This window comes from Poecile atricapillus, chromosome 18 (genome assembly GCF_030490865.1).
Source record: "Poecile atricapillus isolate bPoeAtr1 chromosome 18, bPoeAtr1.hap1, whole genome shotgun sequence".
NCBI lineage: Eukaryota > Metazoa > Chordata > Aves > Passeriformes > Paridae > Poecile > Poecile atricapillus.
The window spans coordinates 1,778,518-1,806,336 of record NC_081266.1 but is presented as its reverse complement, the minus strand read 5'-3'; the positions used below and the strand labels follow the sequence as shown (position 1 = coordinate 1,806,336).

The following is a 27,819-nucleotide window of genomic DNA, read 5'->3' as shown; positions in this document are numbered from 1 at the left end:
TGGGCTCTCTTCCTTATTTAAAAAAAACAAACAGGAGAGTTTGAACAAATAGTCATTGAAAACATGATTTTAAAGAGATTAGTGGTTGCTTCCCCATTAAGAGTCAATCAGTGGTTACTGGCTGTGTTTCTGCACCTTTCAGTGTGTGGAGAGATGGGCTCACATCCAGAAGGAGCTCATGATGTAGCACAGAAAACAATGCTGCAACACAAAAAATGGAGAATATAATAATCTTAAATGTCAGAGGAGAATCTTTGACCAAGATCTTCTATATTCTCTACCAGGAGAAAAAAAAATAACAGATTGTTTTGCATTATCACTGGATTATTGTCATATTATTTGGACAATATGAGGCTGTAATTCCAAAGAATCTTCCCGTTTTGAAGATTAAAATGCAATAGGAATAGCAGTCAAACACAGCTTTGGTCTCTGTGCTGTTCTGTTTCCTGAACTGGGGCAGTGTATCCATTTCACGTTGAACAATGGGAATTTGTAAAAGAGTAGAAATTCTCAGCACCACCGTGTCCTGCTTGTGAACCTGTGACCAAAAGGTGCAGGTTCTGTATCCACTGTCATTGCACCAGTTCCCTTGTGTGCAGTACGTGCTGCTTTTATTATTTTCATTTTCTCTTCATTATTGTGCTCCCAAGTCTATTTTCATGCTGCCTATTGTTCTTCTGCAAGTCTGCTGTTTTCAGTGGGATGTCTTTAGATGTGAACAGCTGTTCAGTGGAACCAGAGCTGGAGTGACAAATTAGAAACTCATGGGCAGAACTGATTCAATTTCTCATGCCAGTTGAGAGAGACAGTGGTGGCACTGCAATACACTTTTCCCTTCCTGTCACTGAGTAGGTATCATGATTACTAAAGGCTGATAAAGACTTCAAATTAAAGAACATTATATAAATTAATGGTGTGCTTAGGAATGAATTAGTAATAGTACACTCTTCCACAGCTGCTTGAGTTAGAAGATTTAGGGATGAGGTTCTTTTCTCTGGGAATACACTCACTGAAATCCCACTCAGATGTTTCTGTGGATTTGCATCCCTGCTTTGAGAATAAACAAGCTTTAGCTATGCCCTTTAAGACATAGATTAAGCTGCAACTTGGAAGGGATGGATAGAAAATAAGATCTATCGCTTATGCTACATGTTATTAAATACAGTTAAACACTGCAGGGAAGACAGCAGAGAAGAGACATTTAATCCAACACCCTTTCTTTCTGTGGGCAGTGGAAAACAACCAGGAAAGGTTAACATGTATGTGTTAATTTTTACAAAGTACAGCCTGGGGGTGGTGGACAGTGGAAGAGGGATCCACTAGCCTGGGGTCACAAAGCCCTTGACAGAATTTAAAAAGGAGGCTAAATCTGCATTTATTTGCAGAAAGAGATGATCTTCATTGTGGTATTGCATCTTCATTACCCTTTTAGTTTAGGAAGCAGGTGCAAACGCTACTCAAGTGGCAACTCAGACCGGTCCTTGCAACAATTTCTGTATCAGAGCAGTACTATTAGGCAGTGCTCTTGCCTAAAGATAGCAAAATTTACAAATAACTGCAACTGCAGAACAGGAGCAGTAGAATTAATAATGGAAAGAAAAAGTAATGTGGTACTTGTGAAGGTCAGTTAGAGGCCTTGCCTCCTGGAGAAAAGAGGAAAACACAAACCCCCTAAACACCATTCCTTTGTGGATTAGAAGTATGTTTCTTCTGTTTTCCCTGCTTTAGTGACCTGTTATCTCTTTCCCTGCTGATGCAGAACCTGTATTGGAGGAACTTCCTTTTTTCCACTCTGGAGAAATTAAGGGATCTTTTTAGCCTACAGAAAGCCTTTAAAATCAGTCTTCATTTCTTGGTTGAAAGTGTTTTCAGGCTCCCTGAATATAACACTATAAGGGAGAGGGCTCCCAACTTCCATCTGATGCTGTCTCTCCACCTCTGAATTATTTACCTACTTGAGCCCTGTGTGTGTTTTGGGGTCTCTCTGGAGCATTGTTTACAGGACTGGTGACAGAGCTTTAGGACATGGAATTAGTCTGGCAGTCAGAAGTGCTGCCCTGGGGCTGTCTCCTCCCCTGGAAGGGGATACAACTGCATGCCATAGGTTGCCTTCATTTCTGCTTGGTGATCCCATTTGTTTGTGTACGGAAAGACAACTTGTTTTATTCTGGATTACAATTCTCCCTAATTGTACTCTGTGGTATTTGTGATGGTTTTATTTCACATTCAATCAGAATGCTGTAATAAAAAGCCACCTTGACAATAAAAAGAAATAAAATGAAATGTGTTTGTTTATTGGAGCTTGAGCAGGGGCATAGTTACGAGTGAATTAGTGAGCAGGCCTCAGGGAGTAACTGCATTAAACTGATGGAACTGAAGCAGAACTGTTCTGTGTCATCTGTAATGAGTATCAGCATTGCCCCTTCCTAAACCTGCTATTGTAATATGAGTAAAGCAAGCTCTCTTTAGTCTGTGCCCAAATCAAAGGCAAGTAAAGGCATAAGAAATAATGTAAACTACTATCAGAGCAGTGGATATGAACATTTCTGTAGATAGAGCTAAGAAATTATTATAAACGTACACAGATCCTTCTAACTTTGATTCTTAAACTTCACTTTTTGCTTTGTTTCAGTATGGAAGAGAAGACAGCGATTGGGCAGTGCTGGTGTCATGAAGGTGGCAGAGTTCAGAGCCTCCAGACAGACCTGACATCTGAATAATGACAACTTCTGTAGCTGCCAGTGTGTAGCATAGTCTCAGTATCAATTTGCTCCCCAGGATGATTGTTTCCACAATCCAGCAAACGTGAACACAATCATTTTGATTTCTACTGTAATCCTGTTGGTAGAAGCCTGTTTTCTTGGTAGAGGTGCTAAATGTTAGCAATAGAACTTTCCTCATGGTTTTCTTAGTGCCTCTTTATATACAGTCTGAAAACTTGTAAAATGCTCTTCAACTGCTCTTCAGTTTGGTTTGTTTACTGCCACCATCAGCAGAACATGTGTCACACGAGGATGTTGCCTGTTAGCTGCCTGCAGGGTTCTGTTGACATTATTCTGCCTTTTGCTCTGTTTGGGAAAGAGGTTTAGCCATACACTCCGTCCTTTCATGCTCTGCTTGTATGGGAGATTCCTGAGTTTGTAGATGCCCTCATCCTCTGTCCAGTAACTCTGGCCTTTAGCCCAAAATTCTCCCAGTCAGCCCAGTCTGCAGGATGGTCCCTGCTGGCTTATTGCCCTTCCCTCCATGGGGATTTGCAGTGGCTTTGGACAGTGTATACCTCTCAATAGTTGAGAACATCCTTCAGACATAATTTAAAAGACAATGTCACACCCTGCTGAGATAAAAATTCCCTTTTGGCCTAGCAGAGCTGGGCTCTGCAGACACAGTGTTGCCTTCCAGGTGAGTGTTTAGAAAATGAGATTAGGCAACTTTGGCTGTGAAAATGGAACCATTCTTCACAGCAACCAAACCTTTGGATTGAGGAATTTCCTTCATCGTCTACTTACATAATTTAGGTCAGAAAAATGTTCTCCTCATTCCTTTCACATACTTGCTGTATCCAGCCTCCATTGACACATGTACTGTAGAAGGGCCTTCTGTTGAGGAACAAGCAGTGTTGTCAACAGAAAATGTCTAGAAGGAAAGAGGTTTCATTCAAACCCTGATTTCATTCTGGTTAAGCAGATAATTCATACAACACTGCTTTCTCACATGCAGTCTTAATACTTTGGAAGCAATAGAGAGCATGTAGCCCATAGCTGGAGAAGTAGCTCCTGCAAATGTTCACTCATTCAGCGATCATTCTGTAATATTTATTAGCTTTCTCCTTCTGCACACAGCTTTGTTGAACAGCTTTAAGATACCTCTTGCCAAAAAGAATAACCATATTCTGTATCAATGTTCCAAAGTGCTACTTCAGTATAGAACTGGTGGAACTTTATTGACACTTTATTTGAGTCCTATAAGAAGTAAAAGTGAAACATTTCTTGTTTTAGTTTGCAATAGAGATGCACCAGTATTAAGGGAAACATTTAGCACTTTAATTTTTTTTAAGACCAACAGTATCTCTCCCATGCTTAACAAGTCCTTTGTATTTACTGACATTTGTTAACATAGTTTAAAAAGGCAAAATATATTTTCTAGTGGACTATCCATGCCTTATGCAGCTGTTAAAGAGCAGCCTTATGGCTTCCTGTTTATTTTTGGTCACATTTTGAAGACCCCTCCTTAGCCGTCACTTTCTTCTGCTCCCTCAGAACATAACTTTATCCTGTCTTTGACTGCAGTCCAATCTAACTTTTTAATGAAGAACAGTTGAAGGTTCTCTCTGACAATGTAATTATTGTTGAAACTTGATGGATAATTTTTTCTTTAGTCTACAACTGCAAGCACAAAATGTTGTTTCACTTACAGTAGCTATAGTGTTGTGACCATTTGAATCTGTATTGTGTGCTGGTCTTTGTTTCAGTATCTTACTATGTGTTATAAGCTGCTGGTAGTCTTTCCTTTTATTTAATTAGATGGCTGGAAAAATTAACATGGGGAATATGTCAAGATGCAACATGGGGTAGAGAATTTTGTCCAATGAGACCAGTATTGAAATTAAAGAGTGCCTTTCACCAGAGTGTGGCATGGAGCTCTCTAAAGATTATGTAATGAGCAACCATTTGTGGCTTACTGGTATTGAACTATCTAATCTTTCCCTTAAGTTCATCTTTGATTTAGCAGCAAATGGAAAAGTGAAACTGTAACTTCAGATGCATGGTAAAGTGATTGTGCAATACCTTAACATCTCAGCTTTGATAGAGTTGATATATGATACCATATATTGAAAATCCCCATGAAGGCCTCAGTATACCAGCAGCAACCTATTCACTAGGCAGAATGAATAAGGACCAGTTAGAATAACTATTTTATTAAAATGTAAACCTGAAAGTTGTGTAAAAGTTTTCTTAAATGGGTTGCAAGTCATTAAACAGGAAGAAACCAGGTGGTTTCATTTGTTGTGTTTTGCACTGTTTCCTGCACTGACCAGAGAGACACCTCTCTTTTTAATGCTGATGGAGACTTCAAAATGAGGAGAATTGATAGTGGAATGACCCACAGAAATGAGTGGTCTTTTCTCACAGGGAAGAATGAAAATGTGGAGTGTGTGTATGTTAATTCTTGTCATTAACATCTTGGTTAATTGCCTTACTCTGTCTGTGTCACTCAAAGCTGTGCTTGTTTCCAAGTGGAATCCAGGGGAATAGGTTTTAGATTTTAAACCTTGAAACCTAAATAAGAGAGCTGGCAGGTCAGTATAGTACAGGAAATTCTTCTGATGTTTCATGCTGTCCTACTCTGAATTCTGGCAGTGCATTTTATCCCATTAACCAAAGGAAAGAAATAACATGTGTAAATAACAATCAGTATTTGATATTGCATTCTCCTTTTTTTCGCTTGTAAAATTTAGGAGGGAACTGTGGTATTCCCTGAGCTAGTAACAGATTGTAAAAGAACATCTGCACATCTTTTCTCCATGTGCCCTATTTGTTTAATTGCAACAGATTTACATAGAAAGAGTATGGTACATCATAACTAGGCAATTATCCATTCTTCATCACTTAGTTATGGTTCTGGTAATTGATCATTTAAAACATAAGATAGTCTAACATTAGGAAAATCTGAAACTGTTCAAAAAAGATAAACAAATTAATATTGTTGTATGATTTGCATAATTGGCTGCAATTATTTATTTAATGTTTAATTGGGTTGATAAAATGAGATTCAGCCTTTCACATGCTTATGTTTTACAAACAGTAGTACTTTAAAATGATAATAACGAAATCTAATTTTCATATGTTCTTTCTTCTCCATTCTTTTGATTATTATTTTCAGTATTGAGCATGTCCTTAATTTTCAGTTTGGTTAGAATGATTCATGACTAAGAAAAAAGTCCTTCAAATAACAGAATTTTCATGAAACTGACATTTCATACAAGCTGTTCTGGTGCCAAGAATTATGGCTTCAGCAACTGGCGTTACTTAACCAGATTGTTAACTGCAGTGAGGGCAAATTCACTGAGCATTGACAGGCACAGACACAGGTGAGGATGCTAATAAAGGTTCCTAGGGCAGATAATCTGTTCAATCCATAGCAGTGTAAAGCCAACATGGTTTTTCTGGGGTACAGAAGGGAAGACTGATAAGATAAAAGCAAGGTAAGTGAGGTCTCTCTGCCCAGCCATTGTTTACACCTGTTCAACTATCTCAAGCCAAAAAGCAGTTATCAGCCACTCCTCCTCTTTGTACATAATCTCTCTTTTGGGTTTGCCTGATTCAACACAGAGATAGCATAGATCTTTTCCTGTATACTTATTTTTATTATTTATTGTTAGGTGTGAAGAATAGTAATTTGGAAAAATGTGATCCTTGAAAGTCATTTGGAGTACAAGTTATTTGAAATGTCTGGCTTCCAAGAGGTAGACTGAAAAACAGCTGGGACTGATCTCAGAGCTGCTTAATTAGAGGAGGAACCTTCTTGAATTCAATGGTCTCTCCAACACAGTCTGCATAATCCCAGCAGATTTCTGAGTGTGAACTGTCTATTCCCTGTGCCTTGCTATGGAATATAATAGGGAGATATTTAGAGTTGGTGGTGCAGCCTGGCAGACTGTGGTACATTGTCTTTCTCTGCATGGGATCCACCCCACTGAGGATAAGTTTTAATGTTCTCGTGGCAGGCTGATATCCTGAGAGGTGGCAGCTGTAAATGATGGCTGAGCAGGCCCTGGGATGGTCATTGCCCTGCTCCTTGCTGTCTTTCTTTCCCCCTCTTTCCCCAGCCTTCTTTTGTTGGCTCATATCTAAAAGTGACTAAGCAAATTTTCATCCTTCTTGCTTTTAGCAGTAGTGACAGTTAAAAAATTAAAAATAAATAAATAAAGAAAGGTAGTTTTTCCATGTTCCAGGTATTGAGGGATCACAATTGTGCTTTACCACCAGGACATGTAATCGGTGAACAGAGTGCCACTGACTTTGTGACCCTGGACAAGTCATCTAAACTCTTTCTAAGTGCAGAGTAGTAGTACTACCACTTATATCACTTCAATCCAAACTTTTGCTTAAAAACTTACTACAGATCAAATTAAGCTTTCTCGTTTTTGAGCAACGAGAAACATGCCATGTAAAGTCCAGTATTTCAAGGGTTACATTAGAATAGACAAACTTTATTATGCAGAGAAAAATGTTATTTAAATGAGAAATACATTCAAGGTTTGCTACACAAACCCATAAATGTGTAACAAATGTAGTTCAGAATATCAAACTTAGCATACAGAATGATCCTGACAAGAGAAATGCACCTCACACTGAGCTATCCTATTAAAAAAGTGATGCTTGAAGGAATCATGACACCTGTCAATGTAAAGTCATTACCATGGGACTATCATAGAGGTGCACTAGGTCACATAACACTGAGACAGACCTCTGTATCCATCTTGACCAAAAATTTGCTGAACTGCAATGCTTACCAATTTAGAAGTGTGAAAGAGCTGTGTTTTACTGTATTTTGTCTCTATCCTCAAGATTTGGAAAAATATTTCATAGATCCTAAATAATTTAAGCTCAAAAAGTTCTTAGTTTTTTGTATTTTTAGCCATAAGAGCGAAAGAGAACACCAGCATTGCATTGGTGAGAAGCAGTCCTCCTGTCCATGCCTTGCTTTGAGCATGACTCTTATTAGAAGGAGTTCCAGGGTATTTTCTCTGACTCTCCAAAATCTGAGTGCCATCTATAGTACACTTGGCAAATATATCCCCAGCTCCATAAACAAAACCAACTTGGCCATCACCTTGAGCTGGAACAGTCAAGTACATTAAGGCTTAACAGATGAAGAGCAATACTAAATTACAATAGTAAATAGATTTGAAATAAGATTAGTCAATAGATTTGGAATAAAGTTTTAGAATTAGTAGCTCAGATAAACAGAATTCTCATTAATCACACTAGCAAGGTCAACCACACCCAAATATACTAAAAAAATAATGGTAATTATATTCACCAATAGTAACAGCATTGTTCTCTCTGAACATTAATTTATACTCTTTGCTTATCTTAAAACTTAATTAATCATGTCGGATTTTTTACCACAATCCTGCATTTTCATGCCGTGCTTTAAAAAAAAAAAAAAGGTCTCTTAAATTTCATGTTTATGGGAAGCTTTTAAGGAAGATTTAAATCCTGATTTAAAATATTTAAGTACTTGCTGGGTAAAGCCATTCTTGGTTTTTACCAAAGAGGTATGCAGGGAATAGTTGATAAAATAAGGTTATTGCTTGTTTTTCTAGGCAAGAGTTGGGGAAGTTTCTGGGAGCTGGTTCTCTTAACACTAACTCTTTATAGTTCCTGATCCTGTCAGGCTAAGAGGGGTTTCAGGGGGAGATGGAGGAGCTCAGAAGCTTATCACAGACAGTAATGTTCTGCCAAAACAGATTCTCTGTCATTTTATGATCAAAGTGATCAAGGTATGAAGATGGAATCTTTTAAACTTTGCACCTTTTTTTGAAAAAAAATTCATTTTAGAATTCTGATATGGTGTTGCTGAGCTATTGTCTTACACTATCATATTGCAGTAGCTGATAGGAAGAAAGCAAACACTGTTATTCTTTATGTAATCACCTTCTTTCTGTATGCCAAATCCCCTGTTCACTGATCTGGTCACCACTAGAACTGGAATCATTTTGGGTGAAACAACTGCACCCTACTTGTACAAAAACTAGTACTTAATGCTGGCAGCACATGCCAGAGCAGTAAGTGCAAAGTCTGCTGTGTCCAGAACAGGCATGCCAGGAGCAAGAGTGAAAACACCCATCAGGTCAGGGAGGCCACATCATCACCATTCTTGTTAAGTCCAACTGAGAGACTGCCCAGCTGCACCAGAAGTCTAGCAGGATCAGAGGTTGATGTTGATATTTAAGAATGCTCTTACTCAGTTGCTTAAATACCTACATCTGTGCCTACATTTTCAACTTGGGCTCCTGTATCTGAACTGAAACCTGCAACAAACTTCTGTATGTTGTAAAACAGTGGAATATTTGGTCAAACAGGTAATGCTCCATACCACCTAACAGGTCAGTGATGTATTCTCCTAATTTGTATTAAGCCCAGTGGTTCACTAGAACTGCAAGCAGGAGACAAACACATCATTAACACTATTTCATAGTCAAGAATGTTCACAAAGAGTGGATCTGTTATCTTCATCTCCCAGGGAGATGGGTTGGACTCAACTTGGCCACTGAGTGACAAAATGTAGAAGTTTCTTTGCCATTATGGAGACAAGTAAGCTTTATCTGAAGCTATTTACAAACAATTTCTGTTGGAAAGCCAGAAGTCCCAATCTACTTGATCCTTGAGGCATTTAGAAGGGTGCAGTAGTAGTTACTGAAATTGTAGCACATAAGCAGTGGGAAATTAGCAACTTGGAGAAGGAGAAGTAAACACCCCTGAAGGGTCTCTGTTTTCTCAATTCTTGAAAGTTAACTGGGTATTTTACAAGAATCTGAAGCATATAAAAGCAGTAAAGGACAGATGTGTGAAAAAGTACTGGATAAACTAAAGGAAACTCTACCTCATTCTTCTCAAAAGGTTTTGTAGAAGCACAATTAAGTGCTCCTAATGGCATTGTTACCTACCGACCACCTGGCATGAAAGAAGCACTATATTTGTATGTCTATAAATCCTGTAAGAAGTGTATTTTGCTGGCAGTAGAAACAGTCTATACTATTTGCAGTTTTCCTCATCAAATCTGTGATTATGCAATGTTTCTGTCTCCAATAAAGGAATTTAATTGGCACCTGTTTGTGGCATGTTATGAAATCATCAGTGTTGAGTACAGCTAACTAAGCGTAATTATCCCATAGATGGGAGCTGCTATGAAATAAATTCTTGAAGGCTGGATTAAAAGAAAAAAAAAAAGTCCTCCTGAATGAAGTGTGGCATGTAAGAACAGCAAAGCCAGGATCAAGTGGCAGACATGTACCTACCCTGCCAAGACTGGAGGCTGAGCCAGTTATCTCACTTACAGTAAAATGCTGGACAAATTAAGCAGCAGAAGTACCTACCTGCTAACCATGTAGTCATGAAACAGTTTTTAATATGCCAGGACTGTGTAGCAGTGATTGAATACAGTTCCCATTCTAAGGGTTTGGGGGTGATGAAGTCAGGGGAGAGAATGCCAGAAAACAGCTTTATACTTGGAGCACTTACTTCACAGGGCATTTCTGAACAGTCATTACTCCAAAGTATGTCGACCAGTGGGAAGCCTTTTGAAGATGGAAAGTACTGAAAGTGAGTGTCATTAAAATCTTGACATTTGCCATGTGTGGTGGCTATATTTACAAAAAACTTTATGTATTCCCCCTTTCCAGCGCAGGGAATACTGTGATTAAAGGTAGTACTGATCCATGTTGTGGTAAAGTAAACATCAGGGTATATTTTCCACCTGGTCTGGTTCTTGGTGACTTCAGAGAAAGCTGGCATGGATACAGGACACTTTAAAGAAGCTGTAGATAGGTAAATACTAAGAGAAATTAATTACTGCTAGGAGAATGAACCTAACATGTTGGAATCTGATTTTTTTCCTGTGTCTTGGCCTCTCCCCCTCTCATCCTAAGGGAACCTTTCTTAACTGTAACTCTGGGTTGAACTCCAGCTTTCTAAAATCACTTATTCTAAGTAGTAATAAGTTGAGGACTGATCATACAAGACTGAGCCATGTCTTTTAGCAAAATTTTAAAAGACTTTTTGTTTTTCCTTCCATTTGAAACATCTCAGTAGCTGGCAATAGCTCTGTCCAGTAAAGCACTTGCAGTGTCACCACCAGCACTGTGTTTTTGGGGCTGGAGAGTACCAGTTCTGAGGACTTTGATTCAGGATACAAACTCCTGTAAAGTTGATGTGACCAAAAAAATCCAAACCCACAGTTTTAAAATAATACAGTGAGAGGGCAAAACAGAAAGCAAATAACCTGCCCTGTGTTCATATAAAGAGGGCATGAGACCAAATTTGGGTATTCAGTATAGGCAGTCAGAATTATAAATGCCAGTTTTAAGAGCGTATTGACAGAAATATTGAATTGAAGCTTTTCTTCTCTCTTTAATTTTGCTCAGTGTTTTCATTCTGTGGCATCACAGTGTTGATTTTTAACAGCTGCTGATGAATTACCCCATTGGCCAAGAAAAGAAAAATTTTCTGCACTGAAAATTACTTTTGTTGTTCTGGATGCTTCTCCAATGACAAACTTGTAAAAGAAGATAAAGAATGTGAAAGGTGTGTCTACTACTCTCTCTCCTAAGGGAATGATTTTTAATGCCTGGTAAGAGAATGTCATACTTCACCTGCAAGTGATGCTATATTGTAACTGTACAAATTAGGGATTTTAAATTCTGAGCATTCAAGCAAATTGTTCTTCTGAAATTATTTTAGAATAAGCTCTGTTTATTAACACTTTTTATTTTGCACATGACATGGTTATTTCAGAAGATTCAACTTTGGTTTATTCAAGCTCTTAGTGGTATTCAGACAGTTTTCCTTAACTCTGAAGGTGGTGTAGGTTAACCCCTTTTTTTTGGAGGGATGTAAAGAAAACTCATACACAAAGAAAGGATCCTAAACCAAACTGAGTGTTTGTGAGATAAATAGATAACTACCTAACTCTAAAAGAGAAACACACAATGAAGTATTTCAAATGGCTGAGCTGTAACCACAGACTGTAAAGTACACCCACACTTTAAATTTTGACACTGCATAAGTAATGTAATATTTTAAGTTGTCTTCTTATTGGGTTAACAGTTACTTGTGTCAGTAAGGCACATGTGCATATTCACAGCATACAAGACATAGCCTTTCAAAGAAAAAGCTGATTAAGTCAATAGTGATTTGCTGTGTGGGATATCTGAAGTGGCTTTCTGTAAATGCTCAGGAACAGCCAGCCATCCTCAGTACACAGCAAGGATTCAGGGAACTTCCAAGGTCTGCCCAAAAGCAGATACAGGCAAAGCCCTGGTCTAGATGGGGCCTGTGCAGGTGAAGCTGTGGCATGATCTGGAATTGTGTGCTTTGCAGGATTGTTATGTGGGAGGGAGTTGATTTTATATCTGTCCTTTATAGATGTGCAAATTAAAAACGTGCTGGGAGGCTGCCACTAGCAGAAACACCATCCCCTGTAAAACAGCCAGGGCAGTTCTGACACTCATTTTGACAAGGATGAAATTCATCTACTGTACCCACACCACATCTTAAAATAGACTGTGACTGTTGCATGCAGGTAAAGTCTTATAAAATAAGAGCCTTTTTGCCCCTGTAAAATCATGGCTCAGGCCTGCTACTTCAGCTAAGTACAGCTAACAACCAGCCCGATAAGTTCCCATGAGAGAGGAATTTTCACCTGTGTCAAGCCTTCTACCCATGGGAAACATCTTCTATCCAGGAGACAAGAATATAAACATCGTTAGAGAGGAAACTTTTTGACAGATATATACACTAGCAACAACTAACCAATGAACTAAGTTGCAATAAGTTACTAACCAATTGGAATTAAGCACAATGCCTTTAGAAAACCATATAAATATGAGCTGTGAAGAGTAAAGGTTGGCTATTGTGCATGAAGAAATAGGTATCTTGTCCATCTCTACTGCAACGTGTGACTTAGCTGCTTTTTAGGTGACATTAATAAATTTCATCACCAAGCAGAGCCAATGGAAATACCAGTTTCATCAGAGACTACAACTGGTATTTGCTCAGGACCTAACTTGAGGTGACTTCTGTGCTCTGAGTGTGATGAAGAGAATGGCTCCACTCCTTTCCAGCTGCCCTATCCCCAACCTCCCCTCTGTGGCACTGCTGGCACTTGCAGGGTGACCAGACCCCTGCTTGGCCACAGGAAGGCAAAAACAAATGCCCAGATGCCGTCCATAGGAAGAGAAGGGCTGCTCTCTCACCCACAGCAGTATTTGTAAGGAAGTTCAGAAATGAGCCCCTATGAAACATCAGGATTCAGGTATATCCCAGATGCTAGACACTTTTATTATGGCTCTGAAACTTTAATGCACCAGACCTTGCTTAAGTCATTGCTGAATTCTGGGTTAATTTTTTTTTTTTTTAACCTTCCTTTAGGTCATACCAACCTTGTGCCTGAGTGAAGTCTGTAGTATTTGCTTTACTGTGAAGTTCCAGGTTGGGTAAGAAAGGACCCTCTGAAGATTTTATACCTTTGTAATGAGGGCGTGTCTGAAAACTGACTAGAGCAGAGAGTGGAAAATACACCCATCTACTTAGGAAATCTTAGTGCTCTAAAATTTGCAGAAAAATGTCACAGATCAGCCTACTGTCCTAGGATTTCTTAGCTCTCGGGATGGGGTTTTGACCATCCTATTGTTCTGGATCCTCCCAGCTAAGAATAACATTTCTTTTAAATGTTCATAAACTTCATATCATTCCCATCCTTTACTGCAGAATCTGTCCTTGTAGAGAACAGAAAATCTGAGAAGTTTGTCAGGTCTTGAAAGTGCACTCCCACAAATACCAACTTGTAAACATAACTCATAGCACGAATACCCTTTGCTACTCCCTCCTTTTGCAGGGAAAATACTTTCATGGCTCTTGAGGAAAAAACAGTAGAGTCTGATCTAAATTCAAGGTCAGAAATCCTCTCTAATCCCAGATGCCAATCCCTTTTCCATGGAGAGTTCTCTCTTCGAAGAAGTGGGTCAGTCACTCAGCAGTTGGGGACATATCCCACCTGTCCTCAGTTTGTTGTAATCAAAATGTTTACATTGCTGTCAGGTGGCAGCAATTGCCACACAGCTCCACTTGCAAAGTCATTATTTGGCTTGTGAAGCTGAGACAAGAGTTGGTTATCCAAGACATGTTGCCTCGCTAAACAGAAATGACATTTTGCTCTATTTTGGTGTCTTCATCATTGGTGCCTGTGTTAGGCTGGGAAGTGCTAATAGCTGCTGTCAGGTGTGTCACTAATCCAAAGCTCTTCAGATTTCTCAATGGCTGTGCCAAGGACTTCTCAGAGTGCTGAGTTTGTAGCCTCTGAGTGAGTTAAGGTGGGAAGCAAAGAAAGTTGATTTTGTGAGTGTTTCCCTGAAGGACCAAAGAAATGCAGTTTTGGGAGTGTAGGATTTGCTAGCATGGCACACTGGAAGAATTCTGATTAAGGAACCACTGCCTTTTGGTCCCATCACATTCCTGAAATGAGGTTTCTTTTTAAAAAAATAAACAAGTTGAAGACATAGTATTACCTCACTTGATTGCCTGTATTTTTGGTGTCGTGGAAGGAATCCAGTGAGACCCTAAATGCTGCACTTTTTCCCTCATGCAGTATGGCTTCCTAAAGAGGCAAAGCACAATTTATATATTTATTTTTTTACTTCAGGGAATCCAGACTGCAATCTGCCAGCCTGGGCAGAGGCTTATTTTACAATATGTGCATGAAAACCTTGTAACTGAGACTGGTATTATGCATATGGACCATAAACGATCAGCACATTTTTAGGTCAGATGATTGCCGGTTTTTGAGAGGTAAATGTTGTTGAGTTCCTACCTTGCAATTTCTTACCAAAATCTAGTAGGTTGAATCTTAGAGCTTGATGGTATCTCTTAGCTCTCAGAGTCCCTTGGAAGGATTCCCTTATGCTGGTATATCCAAGTAGTACAAAGGAAGACTCCTTATTCCACATTTCCTTCACATTTCAACAGCAACAGAAAAATCAGTATGTGTTACCCATTTTTGCACATATTGACAAGTTTTTAGTACTAAGGTAGCACAACCCAGAAGTTAAGAGAGATGTCGATAAGGGAAAATTTTAGCCTGAAAAAAGGGAAATTCCCCCAATTTTACAGAATAGAATCATATTAAAACCCCAACCTTATTTTCTGAACACGTGCATGTGCCAAGCCTCACAGCCTCTTTATGGCAACTTTTTCCTGGAAAGAGAAGGTAGCATGAACAAGGCTTTATTATCTGTTACTGCAGTTTAAGCAGCATGAAGGAGAGCCAATGTTTGACTCAGTGAAACTCTCATCAAATTATATATGAAGTTCAGGGCAAAATTCATCTGCTGCAGAGTTGTTTAACTTGTTTTTTTTTTTCTCTGATAAAACAGATACCATCAGTAAAAATTATTTTGTGTTTGCATAGAGTTGGTAGCCAGAAAGTAATTCTAAATTTTTTTAAAAAAATTTAATTTAATTTTTATTTTTTTAAAAAATAAAAGTAATTTTTCAGGGAAAAAATAAAATTATGATCCACAGATAATCAGTAACCAGCCAAGAATATTTTAACAGTTACTACTTCATTCAGTCATAAGATGATAAGTTTGAGATCTTTCACAGGAAAACTGAAAATCGAACTGCAATTACAGTAAATTGCAAAAACCAAGATGGTTTGTAATGATTTATTTTTAAAAGACACTGCTTTTCTTGGTGTGCATAATATGCATTTCTCTGCAGCCTATAATATGAGTTTATCAGATAAGTGATCTTCTTTAGGGAAAAATTATAAGCAATCTGGAAAGGAAGAAGAGATTAGCAGTTATCCTTGATCAGTTCCTTTCTGTGCCTCTGAGCAAGAGAGGTAACCCTCCTAGCTCCTATTTTGCAGCTGTAAAATGGGGGTAATAGCTCCCCAGAAGCAGAGTGACTCCTGTGAGGGTGAATGCATGACAGGCTGTATGATCCACGAGCAGTGGAGGACCATATGGACCTGAAGACAGATTCCACCATGGCTGCCTTCTCTACATTAATTTGTAATAGCAGGCTTATTCTTTCAATTAAACCCTACAATCACATTTCTGCCAAGTTCAGTGTTGCCTCCAGTTTCAGCAAAACTTCACAAGCTGGAACACTGCCTACAGCTGACAGTGACATTTAAATGCGAGAAAAATCAAGCTTATGCATGGCCAAACCTTCTATAATCCCAGGCCTTGTCAGCCTGCAGCATGGATTCTGGTTTAAACAAATAAACACCCAGCTCATTTTCACCTGACCTTGGAAGAGTTTGCATTGCCTTAATGTTCTGCTCCGAATCCCAGGTGATACCTTCTGGGATTACGAGTGTTCAGAAGCAAATTAATGATACCAACATCAGGCATCTGGGCACGGTGCAATGTTTTTGCACAAGAGTGTCTGTCCATTTTAAGCCCTTCTCTGTGCATGGGGACCAAACACAACTTGAACCTCAGCAGAGGAAGGCAAGTTGCAAGGAGGACTTTGGAGTCCACTCCAGAAAGTCAGGTTTCTGTGCATGTCTAGTGGCCATAATTTTTGCATATGCCCTTTTCCTAATTGAGAACCAATTTGCAAATACAAAGTTCTTTTATATCACTAACCAGCGCAGAGTAAAAGAATCCACACAGGTGAGACTTGAAGAATTTACTGTGTTTAGCTTTGTGATCTTGACCCAAGCCCACACAACAGGGAAGCCCTGCAGCCATCTGTGGAAAAAACAACACTTTAGTTATTGCTTCAGAGAGAAAAGACAGACCTGAGCTGCAGTTCAGTGACTTCTCCAACATCTTTCAGCTCCAAAACTGCCTGGCTGCATGAGCAGCTGGTAACTGCAAGAGCCTTGTGGTGCGAGTGTGTGTTGCTGAAGAATTGGGCACTGTGGTGTCCTGCCTGGCCAGCTGAAGCTGTGCTCAGGCTGGCTCTGCTCAGTGTGCCTGCAGGAGAATCCCCTGCACAAGGGGGTTATTCTACAGCTGCCTTCTTGCCCCTTTATGTGTCACCACAAGTGTTAAACTGACCAGATAATCTCTGGTTGTACAAGATGTGGTGAAGTGGCTCAGACACACAGAGTAAGACTCGTGTTTGGCCTCTTCCTTCCTGCTCACAGTGAATTATTTTTGTTGCTTAAGCACACAATGTAATGCTGGTTTGAAAGAAAAAGGGGGGAAAGAAAAAAAAAAGAACCAAAAAGGTTTTTCTGTGACCTCCACTGCAGAAGTAAGAGCTGGCACTTGCCCTGGAGCCACTGCAGTCAGTATCTATTACGTTCATGTCTGTATCTTGTTCCTGCTTTTGCTTTTCCAGGTTAATGCGATTTTCAAATGCCTGAACTGCAGGAACATTTGTTCCCTGATAAAACACTGAACTCCCAACTTTTCTTCATTTAGCTTGCCTAAACCCTGCCTTGTCTCCAGCAATCATGTTGTGACCCCTCTGATTTCCACAGCCAGAATGACTCTAGGTTCTTTATCACAATTCTAACTGTCTGAGCAAATTCTTTAAACTGGAGATGCCTGCTTGGCTCTTTCTTCTACCTGAAGAAAGATGTCCATCAAGGGCTGTGTGCAGTTCTCCCCTCCCCTAGAAATTGTGGGGAGTGAAAGAAGTTGTTTTCCATGCACAAAAGAAAAACAAAATAACCTTGCATATTTTCAGTTCAAAACAGCTTCCTCTGAGTAAATACAACACTGCAAAGAGAACAGCAAAGCCTCTGTGAGGAAGCAATGGATTTTTAGACCTGCTGCACATTATCAACCTTCAGCCCTGCTTACAACCCAAGTGTGACATACTGTGCTCTTATGCCTGTGCTTAGGGCATTTCATCAGTGCAGACAGACGGCTGCAGATCTGCCAGCGAAGCTGCATTTGGTGTTTACACAGTAAAACCATACCTGGCCACAGCCCCACACAGGAAAAGTTGTACAAGGAAAAGCACTTTTTTTTTTTCTTTTTTTTTTTTTTTTCCTAGAACAAGGGAGTCATTTGGGGCTTCGGTTGGCACAGCTATGCTGGGGAAATCACAATTCACCATGCTCCTAGTTGGCATTGCTGTTAGCAGAAGTTTGGAACGGAGTCCTAGTCTCACAGGACTCTCATAGCTCAGGAAGAACAGATTGCCTTTAAACTTACTGATCCCAGGCGACTCGGGCCTTTGGTGTTTTCTTGACAGCCCTGGGAGCTTGTGTGAGCTAGAACAGGCTTTGCAGAGCTTTTGTAATGTACTGTGATTTGTTTTAAACTAGAATATCCTTCCTTCATCTCTAACTGCTTCTACCACATTACTTTTTGGAGCAGAGGGGAGTACCTCTCCAGAAGGTAATTTGTAACCATTTTTGCTTTAACCCATAACCACTTATTAAGTTTGCTATAGGTTGGGAAATTTTGTTCTGGTTACCTTCCCAGCTTTAAAGGGGGTGCCTCCAAACAAAAAAATATTCTCTTTCCCCTGCCATCCAGCACCCTGACTTCTTAAAAAAAAGGCAAAACCAAATAGAGAGAACAGAGGTAGTGTATTTCAACATGAAACCTTCTATATTGGTCCTGCCAAGAAACATAACAGTATTAATTAATTTTGTACTTATTTAAAAGCTTTAGTACTATGTTCCTTCCAAACCAAACAAAAACGAATATAAAATTCCTCTTATACTGAAATAATGTACAGAAGGGAGCATTTGGGACAGTCTACCTAAGAGTGGACCACAACCACCATCATCTTAATCCCATGAGTGCTACCTTGTAAATTTAGTTTCTTACACCACATTCTCTATTTTTTTTTATTACTACTCCCCAGATTATTACCAGCAGTACTCAAAGTCATAACAAAGTAATTTTGAATTCTTTACTGTTTGGATTTCAGCCAAATTCAGCCTTTCTGATGGTCTGTTCAGTGACATTTTCCTGCTGGGAGGAGTCAATGTGCAGGTGTCCTGTCATTCCTCCACTTTTGTGTCTCTTCATCCCACAGGGGGCCCTAAGGACCACCACTCTTTCCTTGAGTAGAAGTATCAGCCACTAACAGGCTGGGACAAATTTTCCACTGCAGTCTGTCCTGCCTTGTCCTTTATATTGCTCTCAATTCCACCTGGCCAGTGGATGGCTGAGATTTGGCCCATAATAAAGTTGTGCTGGTACCATCTCTTCTCCTGGCACTGCTGAAGGGACAATCTGATTGCTGCCACTGCTGCAAGGCTCTGGGAAGAGGGAAAAAGGTGGGGAAAAAGAACAGAGTCAAAGTCAAAGCTGTTAGAAAGGCTCAGCCTCATGTGAACCAGGCCATGTTCTCCTAACACATATTGGGAGACAAAAGTCATCTCCTACGTTCTAGGCAGCAGTGGATAATTATCTGGGCTGCAGGATATTAAACTGAGGGAATCCCAGAGTTTCAGGGAGAACACACCTGAATTTGAATTATTTAATTCTTATTTTGATTTCTTTCTCCCCATTCTGTTATTTATAAGGAAAACCAGTTTTATTCATTTACAAAAAATGCAAGGAATCATTAGTGTGCTGATTATACAGTTTAAGTTGACTTTTTAATCAGTAATAAAGCTTAACCCAAAATCATGAGCCAGGTCTTAGAACCCTTCAGAACAACCTTAGAAGTCTTAAGGATATTTTCCAAAATAAACCAAACATCGCTCTTTCTGGGCTTTTCTGCTTTTAAACTGCCTGATACAGTTATTTCACCTTTCATCTCCATTGTATGTGCTAAAAAATAATGTTTAAATATAATTTTTTTCCCTTCTAAGGCATGTAGAGCTTTAGAAAAAAAGTTAACAGGTATTAGGGAACTGGCAACAAAAACAGCTGTTTACACTGTATCAGGGATATATTTTTTGCTAACAGTTTGAAGATGTCCCAACTTTATGGCTGCAGACACTTCAAAGTGGTGTTGCTCATCTTTTTTTGTCATCTTTACCCTCTCCTTTTCTCAGGAATCTTTGCAGCCAGATCTATTGGAAACATCACAGAGTTAGACAACGTGCTCCTGGTCTTTGCAGCTTGTGTACAGCAGCACTTTGATTTAGTGTTTTGAGATCTCTACCCATCAGTTCTCCTAACTTTGTCCTCACTGCAAATCTTTGCATTTTTGTGGGACAGATTGAAATAGTTGCTTAAAGTACGATGCAGAAATTAACATCATCATCATCATGTGGTGCTAACAATTAGCATCTCTTCAGGTATATTCAAAAGTTATCTATGGGACTCAGAAAAGATACAGCTTTTGCTTCTGTCGTGGAAAACCTAGACTCTTGATAATGTTTTCAGAGTTTTTTGCCTTATTAGAGGTATATATTTGTAAATTATTTTATCCCATGCAGGGAAGTCCCAAGACCTTTGACAAGAAAATGACCTTCAGCATCACGTTTTTACAAACCAAGTCCTCCTCCCAGCAGTGGCAATGCTGACCACTACTCTTTTCCTCAGGTTCTTGGGGTGCTCCTGGGTGCAGATGAGTGGGGAAGATGCTTGCCTTGGAGATTAATCCCTTCTTTCACATCAGTTGCTCACAGTTGTAAAGGGGGTGCAGCCAGTGTTGCCGAAGGCTTGGGACTACAAACTGCAGAGCCCAGCTTTATAGTTTTCCTCGGTCAGATATAAACACCAGAGAGAGATTAATACTGTAATATTTCAGGGCAAAATTAATCACATAATTATACAAATATTACAGGAAAGCTGATTCTCACAATATTTCCAGGCTGAAGAAATTAGCTGGGGACACATCCCGAACTTATAGCTGTATTGTGGTAAACCACAATGCTTTAAGCATCAGTTCAGTATAGAATTGTTTCTGGCGGCCGTGGGGATGCTGCTGCTGCTGCTGGATTGCAGGAATCCCGCAGCCGAGGCTCCCTTTGGAGCAGGGCTGTTGTCGCATCCTTCCCAAAGCAGCCTTTTATTAGTCAGCAATAGATGGCGCTCAGTTTCCACCTGTCCGACGCCGTCAGGCAGAAAATGTATTTGAAGTAATTAGGGCTGCGAGATAACACTTAAAAGGGTTACTGCTGAAGTTGATGAAAGTGTGTGGGCACGGAGAGGCAGGAGCGCCAAGATGCTTCACCAGCTGGAGAAGTCTTAGGTGAGATAGTCTGGCTGCCAGAACAGGCTGCCAAGATAGTCAGAGGGAAGGAGCCAGGAACTGGAGAACGATTTGCAAATTCTTGAGAACAGCTATCGCGATCCCCGAGCTGGCTGGGTCAGGTAATGCCTGTCATTATCAACGATTGAGGATCCCAGGCCAGACATGTTAAAATTCCGCTCGGGATTCTCAGTCTGGTTGTTGGTTTGTCACGAAGTCCTCTGGGATTAACCCATTCCCCAGCTCTGTGGGGCTGTGTCAGGGGCACTGAGGCTGGGCTGGCAGAACCACAGGGAAGGGCTTCAGCAGCTCTGTGCCAGTCCTGCTGGCTCACCAGCCCATGGCTCTTGCCATTTACAGGTGTGGGGGGCACACACAGCCATTTGCAGGGAAGGGGCTTCCCTACAGAATTTCGTGCTCGTTTTTGGTGGCAGCAGGGAGCACATTCACAGCGTAGGGCTCAGAGCTTGCAGCTTTCGTCTCGCTGTCTTTTTCCTTTGTGTGATAGCTCAGCAGCCTGAAGGTGACGGGTACAGGTGAGGAAAAGGACGGGAACGGCTTATTGCAATAGCAAATCGCTCTTGTGCATGCTGTGGAAATTAAATTCATGCGAGGAGATGTTGTCCTGCTGGGAGCTGGAGCACAGCTGCTGCCATATGGCCTTCCCATGGCTGCTCCGATTGCTATCCTCACCTGGCCGCTCCGAGCAGCTGCCCACAGCCCCCTCACGGATTCCTTAATGCTGTGCATGCTGCCCTCATGCAGGATCCTGCCCCACATCCCTGCTTCTTAAGGTACAGCCATGGAGTTACTTAGAAAGATGTGGAGTGTGTTTGCCAGGACAGGCTGGGGGGTGTATCTCATGCTAGGCTGTTGTGGGTACCAGTTGTGGGTACCACGAGCCCTCAAACGCTTTGCCAAAATCAGATATACCATGAAAACCTTTGACAAACTAGTTTTCTTAAACAGTTTCCCTCCCCTGACGTACCTAAACATACCTTGCAGGGCTCTTTTTCTTTCCCATCATGGAAAAATCTGTTTCTGTGTTTCCCAGAAGGTTTCTCCTCAGAGCTGTTCTGCATAATGGAGTGAGCTAAGTCAGAGTGTTTTGTGGATGATGGCTGCACTGTGCATGCCCTGCACTACACTGGCTTCTTTATTTGGTGGGCAGGAACCGGCACTGCAGGAGTCAAGGCGAGTAAGGGTGTGCAAAAAGAAAAGGAATAGCCCAAAAAATGAAATCCTGACCACGAGGATATGAATGAGGCATGGAAGGTGTAGAAACACAGTGTCGAAGCAAGGAACGCAGCAAATTTTGCTCAGAGACACACCACTTGAAAATTAAAAACAGAATGAAAATCATGTATTAACTTTGCAAAATCGTCAAAACTTGTCATATCTGACCCTGGGTTGCCCATCAGGAAGAACCAGACTGTGACTTGCCTTGTCTGAGGAAAGGCATCCAGGTTTATGAGGCTCATCTAGATTTCCAATCCCGCATCCTCCAAGACAACTGAATATTGCAGGAGTTAAAAATCCTTCTGAATAATCCCCAGTGTTTTGGAATAAGACCATTCATCAGTTTGGTACCATTAAAGCAAATTTTGAGCTTGAAATGTGTAGCCTCAAAGTTTAAATGTGGGAGCTCTTTTGTCCCTCTCCTTACCTCTTGTCCTTTGATAGTGCCTTTCACCAAGGAATTCAGTTCTCTCTCCCTGTTTCTCTAGCAGAATTCATCTTTACAGCTGTGGTGTTCAGATTATTGCACCTCTGTTCAAAGATCTAATTAGAGGTGCTATGGTTATTATTATTAGTGCTGTTACTACTACTACTGCTGCTGTAATGGTATCTCTCTGCAGTACTTTACAAAAGAAAATATTGCCATAGATTGAAGTTAAAGACAGTTGAAGGAGTCCTCCTGCCACCCACCCTCTGTTTCCTACTTGTGCTTGCAAAGCTGTCTTCTAGCAACACTCAGGAAGGGCCGCCTGTCTTTTTTGGCAAAAACTTAAAAGCCCCAATGCCAAAGGCAGTTAAAGGCTCTTCAGGGGCAGAGTTTTGTTTATAAAGACACCAGGAAGGCTGTGGTGCTTATCTAAGATTGTAAGACTCGTCTGATGTTAAATGCAGGCCACTGCACCTCATTTGCCAGCCTGTGGTTTGGGGAACTCTTCTGTGGGGTTTGAGAATGTTCCTCTTCGTGCTGGCAGCTCGTGAGAAGAGGAGAAGAGGTGGCTGCTGCCACTGAGCAGCAGGGTGCTCCTCTGCTTTTTCATACCACCAGACAAAAGGTGTACAGACCCATAAATCTGGTATAATTAAAACACTGAATATTAATTGTTAAAAGTACTGTGAACAAAAAGGCTCTGAAATAGATATTAAAAAAAAAACCAACCAAAAAACAACCCATGGAGTTTTCAATTACTGCTAAATGAAGCAATAAATGCACATACAGTCAGTGAAGTATTTTAATTATTATTCCGAGCTTCTACCTTATTAGTAATGTACACTGTCTGGTGAGTGCAACAAGCTGCAAGAGTCAGAAAGGATTCTCCAGTGTCTCCCTTTTTCCAGAAGGTGTTGCTATTATACAGCTCTGCAACAGACTCACAGAGTGGTGTAGAAAGCACAGTGGAATAAAATGTGGTAAGGCTGGATAAAAAATGTAAACCATACTAAGTATATAGAATTCAGTCACAAGGATTTCTATTATGCTGGGAAAAGAGAGCCTTTAGTGTAGTATGTGTCCACAGTATAAATAGTTCAGCAAAATGTAAACACCAAATATTTCCACCGGAGTTCTTTGCAACCTCACATACAGTAGCTCTACTTTTCTTTTTCATTAAGGACTTCTTTTAATAAAGAGGCTTTTGTGGATCAAATTGGGAAAAATAGCAGCCACCTGTAACTTTTTTTAAACCCAACAGTACATACAGTACATCTATCAAAAGGAGAGGAATTTGAAACCTGCAGACTTTTTAAAGAAGCAAGTTCCACACATGATATAAAACAAATGCCATGTGTGCACCAAGCCAAGCAAATTAACAAAAGGGCAGGGGCACTTCCAATATTGCTTAAATAACTCAGGCTTAATAATGGGGTCTTTTCACACAAGCTCACAAAAGCTAAAATGTGTTTAAGAAGAAAAACATGCATTTTTATTGTATTGTGTGGCAAGAAACCTGATTTTTTTTAATTATTATTATTTTTTATTAAAAGCTATTAGCTTAAGCACATGAATTCTCTGGGGGGGTTTTGGGGTGAATGCAGCACCTTGGTGTAGAGCTGTTCTCTGTGAATAAAGAGGAGAGGTTGGTTTTCCCGGACCACTATGTATTGCTGGTCTGTCAGAAGTATTTTAGGCATCACAGAAATCGAGTGAGTGTTGCTTTGTTTGCTATCAGTGCTCAGGGAGAAGCCAAGTGTATGTGGGTGCAGAGAGTGATGCAGTGAGAGCCTGCTTTGTGGAGAAGCAGAACTTGTTCTGTTACTCTGAGAGCCAGGTTGGTGTCTTTGGATGCTCAGCAGCTCTGTGTGACAAACTGTGAAACATTTCCAAAGGTAGCACCTTTAGTTCGGGGCAAGTGTATTCAGTTAAACCATTCTTCAGAGTTAGCAAGTCCCTTATTTTTCACAGCCCCAGATAACTCATAAAACCCTTAGCATGACCTTTCAGCTTCAGCTCTTGTAGCTTGTGGTGAACTCTGGTGGTGCTATATAGAGATCTGGAGTCACCAGGGTTCCCTTACAAAGGAAAAATAGTATTTTTAACATGATCGTGCTAATGCTTTTCAGCTCAGTGGAGAGTGACAAAGACAAAAAGATGGACCAAAAAAAAAAGGACAAAAAGATATCCAAAAATGACTGAGGCAGGAAATTTAAAATTACGTGTTGGTTGATATAAACTGTTCTTTGTATGGAACTGTTGGGGCCCTTCTTTGGCTGGCTTTGAATAAGGAACAGAACATGTCACATTTTGCTTTTCCTGTTGTCCTGTTGTCCTCCATTTAAACTTCTCCATTTCCTGTGGCCACATCAACATTAAAAGGTCTTGTGCATAATATATTTGTCATCCTTCCATATAAGAAACAAGGATCTCTACCACAGATCCAGTAGAGATGATCTTCTGTCCCCATGGTACAGAACTCTGTCTGAATACAGCATTTAAAAATCCCTTTGACTGATTGTGTTCAGCCAGAGATGAAATGCTGAGATATCGCTGTGCCAATGCTATGCTTGCCAGGTATCTGGAGCTGTTGGTGGCTTGCTCTGTGTCTCAGGTGTTACTGAGGCTTCTGCACCAACTGCTCAAATGCATTTGGCATTCAAGACATTCCAGAAATGCTCCAGAAACTCTCCAGGTGACATTTTGCCAAAGCCAGGGGCCAAAGGTGAGAACAAGAGCCACCTGCCCTCACCAGGGACTGTCACAGTAGGGTAACCTTGAGCAAACAGCTGGGCTTTATTATGGTCCCTTTGTGCTTCCATAGTGTCAGCCAAGATTTGGCCTCTAGTTAAAAGTGCTTTGCAGCCATTAACAAATAACTTCAAGATTCAAGATTTTTGTTCCCCTTTGGAAAACACAAAGATATGTCAGGGAAACTGAGATGACCAAGAATCACAAAGTCACACCAAGGATGTGAATAGAAATTAATTCCCAGTTCCCAGTTTTTCCAGCCATGGGGTTTCTCTTCTAATTTATTCTTGGTGATCTCCTATTGTTTTGCTGTGAAATTCGAGCTTTTTGAGACAGAGGACATCACCTTTCTTTTTGCCTGTTACAGGCCTCACTAATTGCTCCCCGTAGGGACATAATGAGTGTCATGAGCATTACTCTTGGGTTGGACTCTCAGCTCTTTGGCTGTATGCTTTCAGTGCACTTGAATTAGAGCCTGAACCTGGATTCAGCTCTGAATGCAACAGTTCAGATGTACAAGCAGGTCAGCCTGTGCCCACCAGCTGAGTGATGCAGCTGGGATGCCTGATTCCATTGCAATTCCTGTTTTGCTGGTCATTTTGGAAAGATGTGTCTCCATGTACGGGTTGCTGTGGCCTTTCCAGCTTACCTGAAGTGCAGATGTTATGGCTGCTGTCTGCTACAGTACTAAAAAGAGACTTCTCTTTATCAAGTATTTTTGATGTATAAATTGCATCATTATATATCCGACATATATCTGTCAATCTAAATAATTTAGGGTACTATATGTGTTTGCACATCAGCCAGTGTAACTAAGCTGGTGGCTCTGCAGCTGGTTGAATTTTGGTTGTTTTTTCCATATGTACTTATTAGTTTTTATCACTTTTTAAAACAAACAAACAAAAAATTTTAGTTTGAACTAAGAATTAAGTGTCCCCCAGCCTCTCACCATATTCTTCAATAAGGGAAAAAAAGAAATCTAAAAAAAAAAAAAAAAGGAGAAGGAGAAAATCCAACAGTTAACAAAATTGCTTTAAACTGAAGACTCTTTAAAGAACAGAACAGTCATTTGCAGAATGCTCTGATTTTTGAAGAAAAATCTGGGGTTTTTTTAATAACAAAAGAGCCTTCAGGATAAAACATTGCAACCAGCTTTCCTCCATTGCTATGTACACTGGTGCTGCTTTCCTGACCTGGCTCTACATCACCTGCCTGCCTGGAGATGCACGGAGCAGCCTCAGATCCAACAGGGGTTACCAGCATTTTGTAACAGTAATTTTCAAAAACAGACAGGATGAACATTTCAAAGTCCTCTTCTGGGCACCTGAGTCACTGGATCAGACAGATCTCAAAACAACTCCTGATCTACCTGTAGCAATAAAAATGGGCCCTCTTGAATAGCCCAGGGCCGGAGCAATCCCTGCTCTCCAGTCTGACCAGCACAGGTCACTGTTGTCTGTCTGCACCCTGTGTCTGGTGAGGAAGCTTGTTATGCCACCAGCTGTAGAAGCCAAAGGAAAACAATTGCATCACCCAGGGATTTTATTTTATTTTTTATTTTTGGTCTCCTGTGCCAGGAAGGGCAGGCCATGCAGCAGTCATCAAGCTGCAATCTGTAAGGTTTTGTTTTTTTCAGTGCTGAGCATCTGGTCAGACGCCTGCACTCGGCCACTGAACCTGGTGTGTCCTAGTGCCAGCTGCTTGTGGCCTCAGTCTGCTGGTCAGCCACTGAGACTCTGTGGTTTTTAGGCAACCCAGATATTAACAGGGCTTCTCTGGGGCTCTTCCCCTGGCAGTTCCAAACATAACCCTCACAGAGAGTAGGGGAGACCCATACTGCTCTCCCTCCCTCTACACCCCTGTGCCACCTGTAGCAGGGCACAGGCAAAAGTCAGCTCCTGCTGCTGCCCTTCCTGTCCCATCCTGACTATGGGAGCTTCTTTTGTGGCAGGGAGGGAGGAAGGGAAAGCAGGAGGAAATTCAGCTATGATTTTCAATAAACAGACAGATTTTGCTGGGGAAATGGCCCATACGTGGTTTGCTGGCTGGATTCAGCAGGAGAGCCTGCAGTTAATCAGCTCTGCCTTTGCCACTGGGTTTCACAGCAGCTGGAGCCACATCCCAGAGGAGGCACAGATGATTCAGCTGCTGGACAAACAAGGAATTAACACAATAATATTAAGCAAGAAATATCACCATAAGCTCCTACTTCTTTGCCCTCTTCCTTTCCTCCCCTATGCAAAGCTGTATTAAAAACAGACCTTGGCTGGATGTTTAGGGAGGAACATTTGACATGGGGAGCTGGATAAGTGGGAGTTCTCAGGGCTTCTTTTGGCCAGGGCACAGCTGGGAAGGAGGCAGCAGAGTCTGTTCTGCTGTGCTGGGTTCTCATGCATGGCCAGAAGCCTTCCCACCTCCAGCTTTTTGGCATGCTAGGCTGGAGAGAGCTCACTGTGTGCAGCCATGGTTTTGAGGGAAGGCTGGGGGCAGCCCAAGCAGGAGTGTGCATCTGCTCCTTGTGTGCCCTGAGGGCATAAGACAAGG

At 40.8% G+C, this 27,819-nt stretch overlaps 1 protein-coding gene across 1 annotated transcript in view; it reads left to right on the top strand.

The window, feature by feature from the left end:
• BCAT1 (branched chain amino acid transaminase 1) overlaps window positions 1-9,837 on the top strand; it is a 60,125-nt gene extending 50,288 nt beyond the window's left edge. The window contains exon 11 of the mRNA XM_058853094.1: window positions 2,633-9,837. Within this exon, the coding sequence (XP_058709077.1) occupies window positions 2,633-2,674 (42 nt within the window). The 3' untranslated portion in view covers window positions 2,675-9,837. The remainder of the gene's footprint in view (window positions 1-2,632) is intronic.
• The last annotated feature ends 17,982 nt before the right edge of the window (window positions 9,838-27,819 follow it).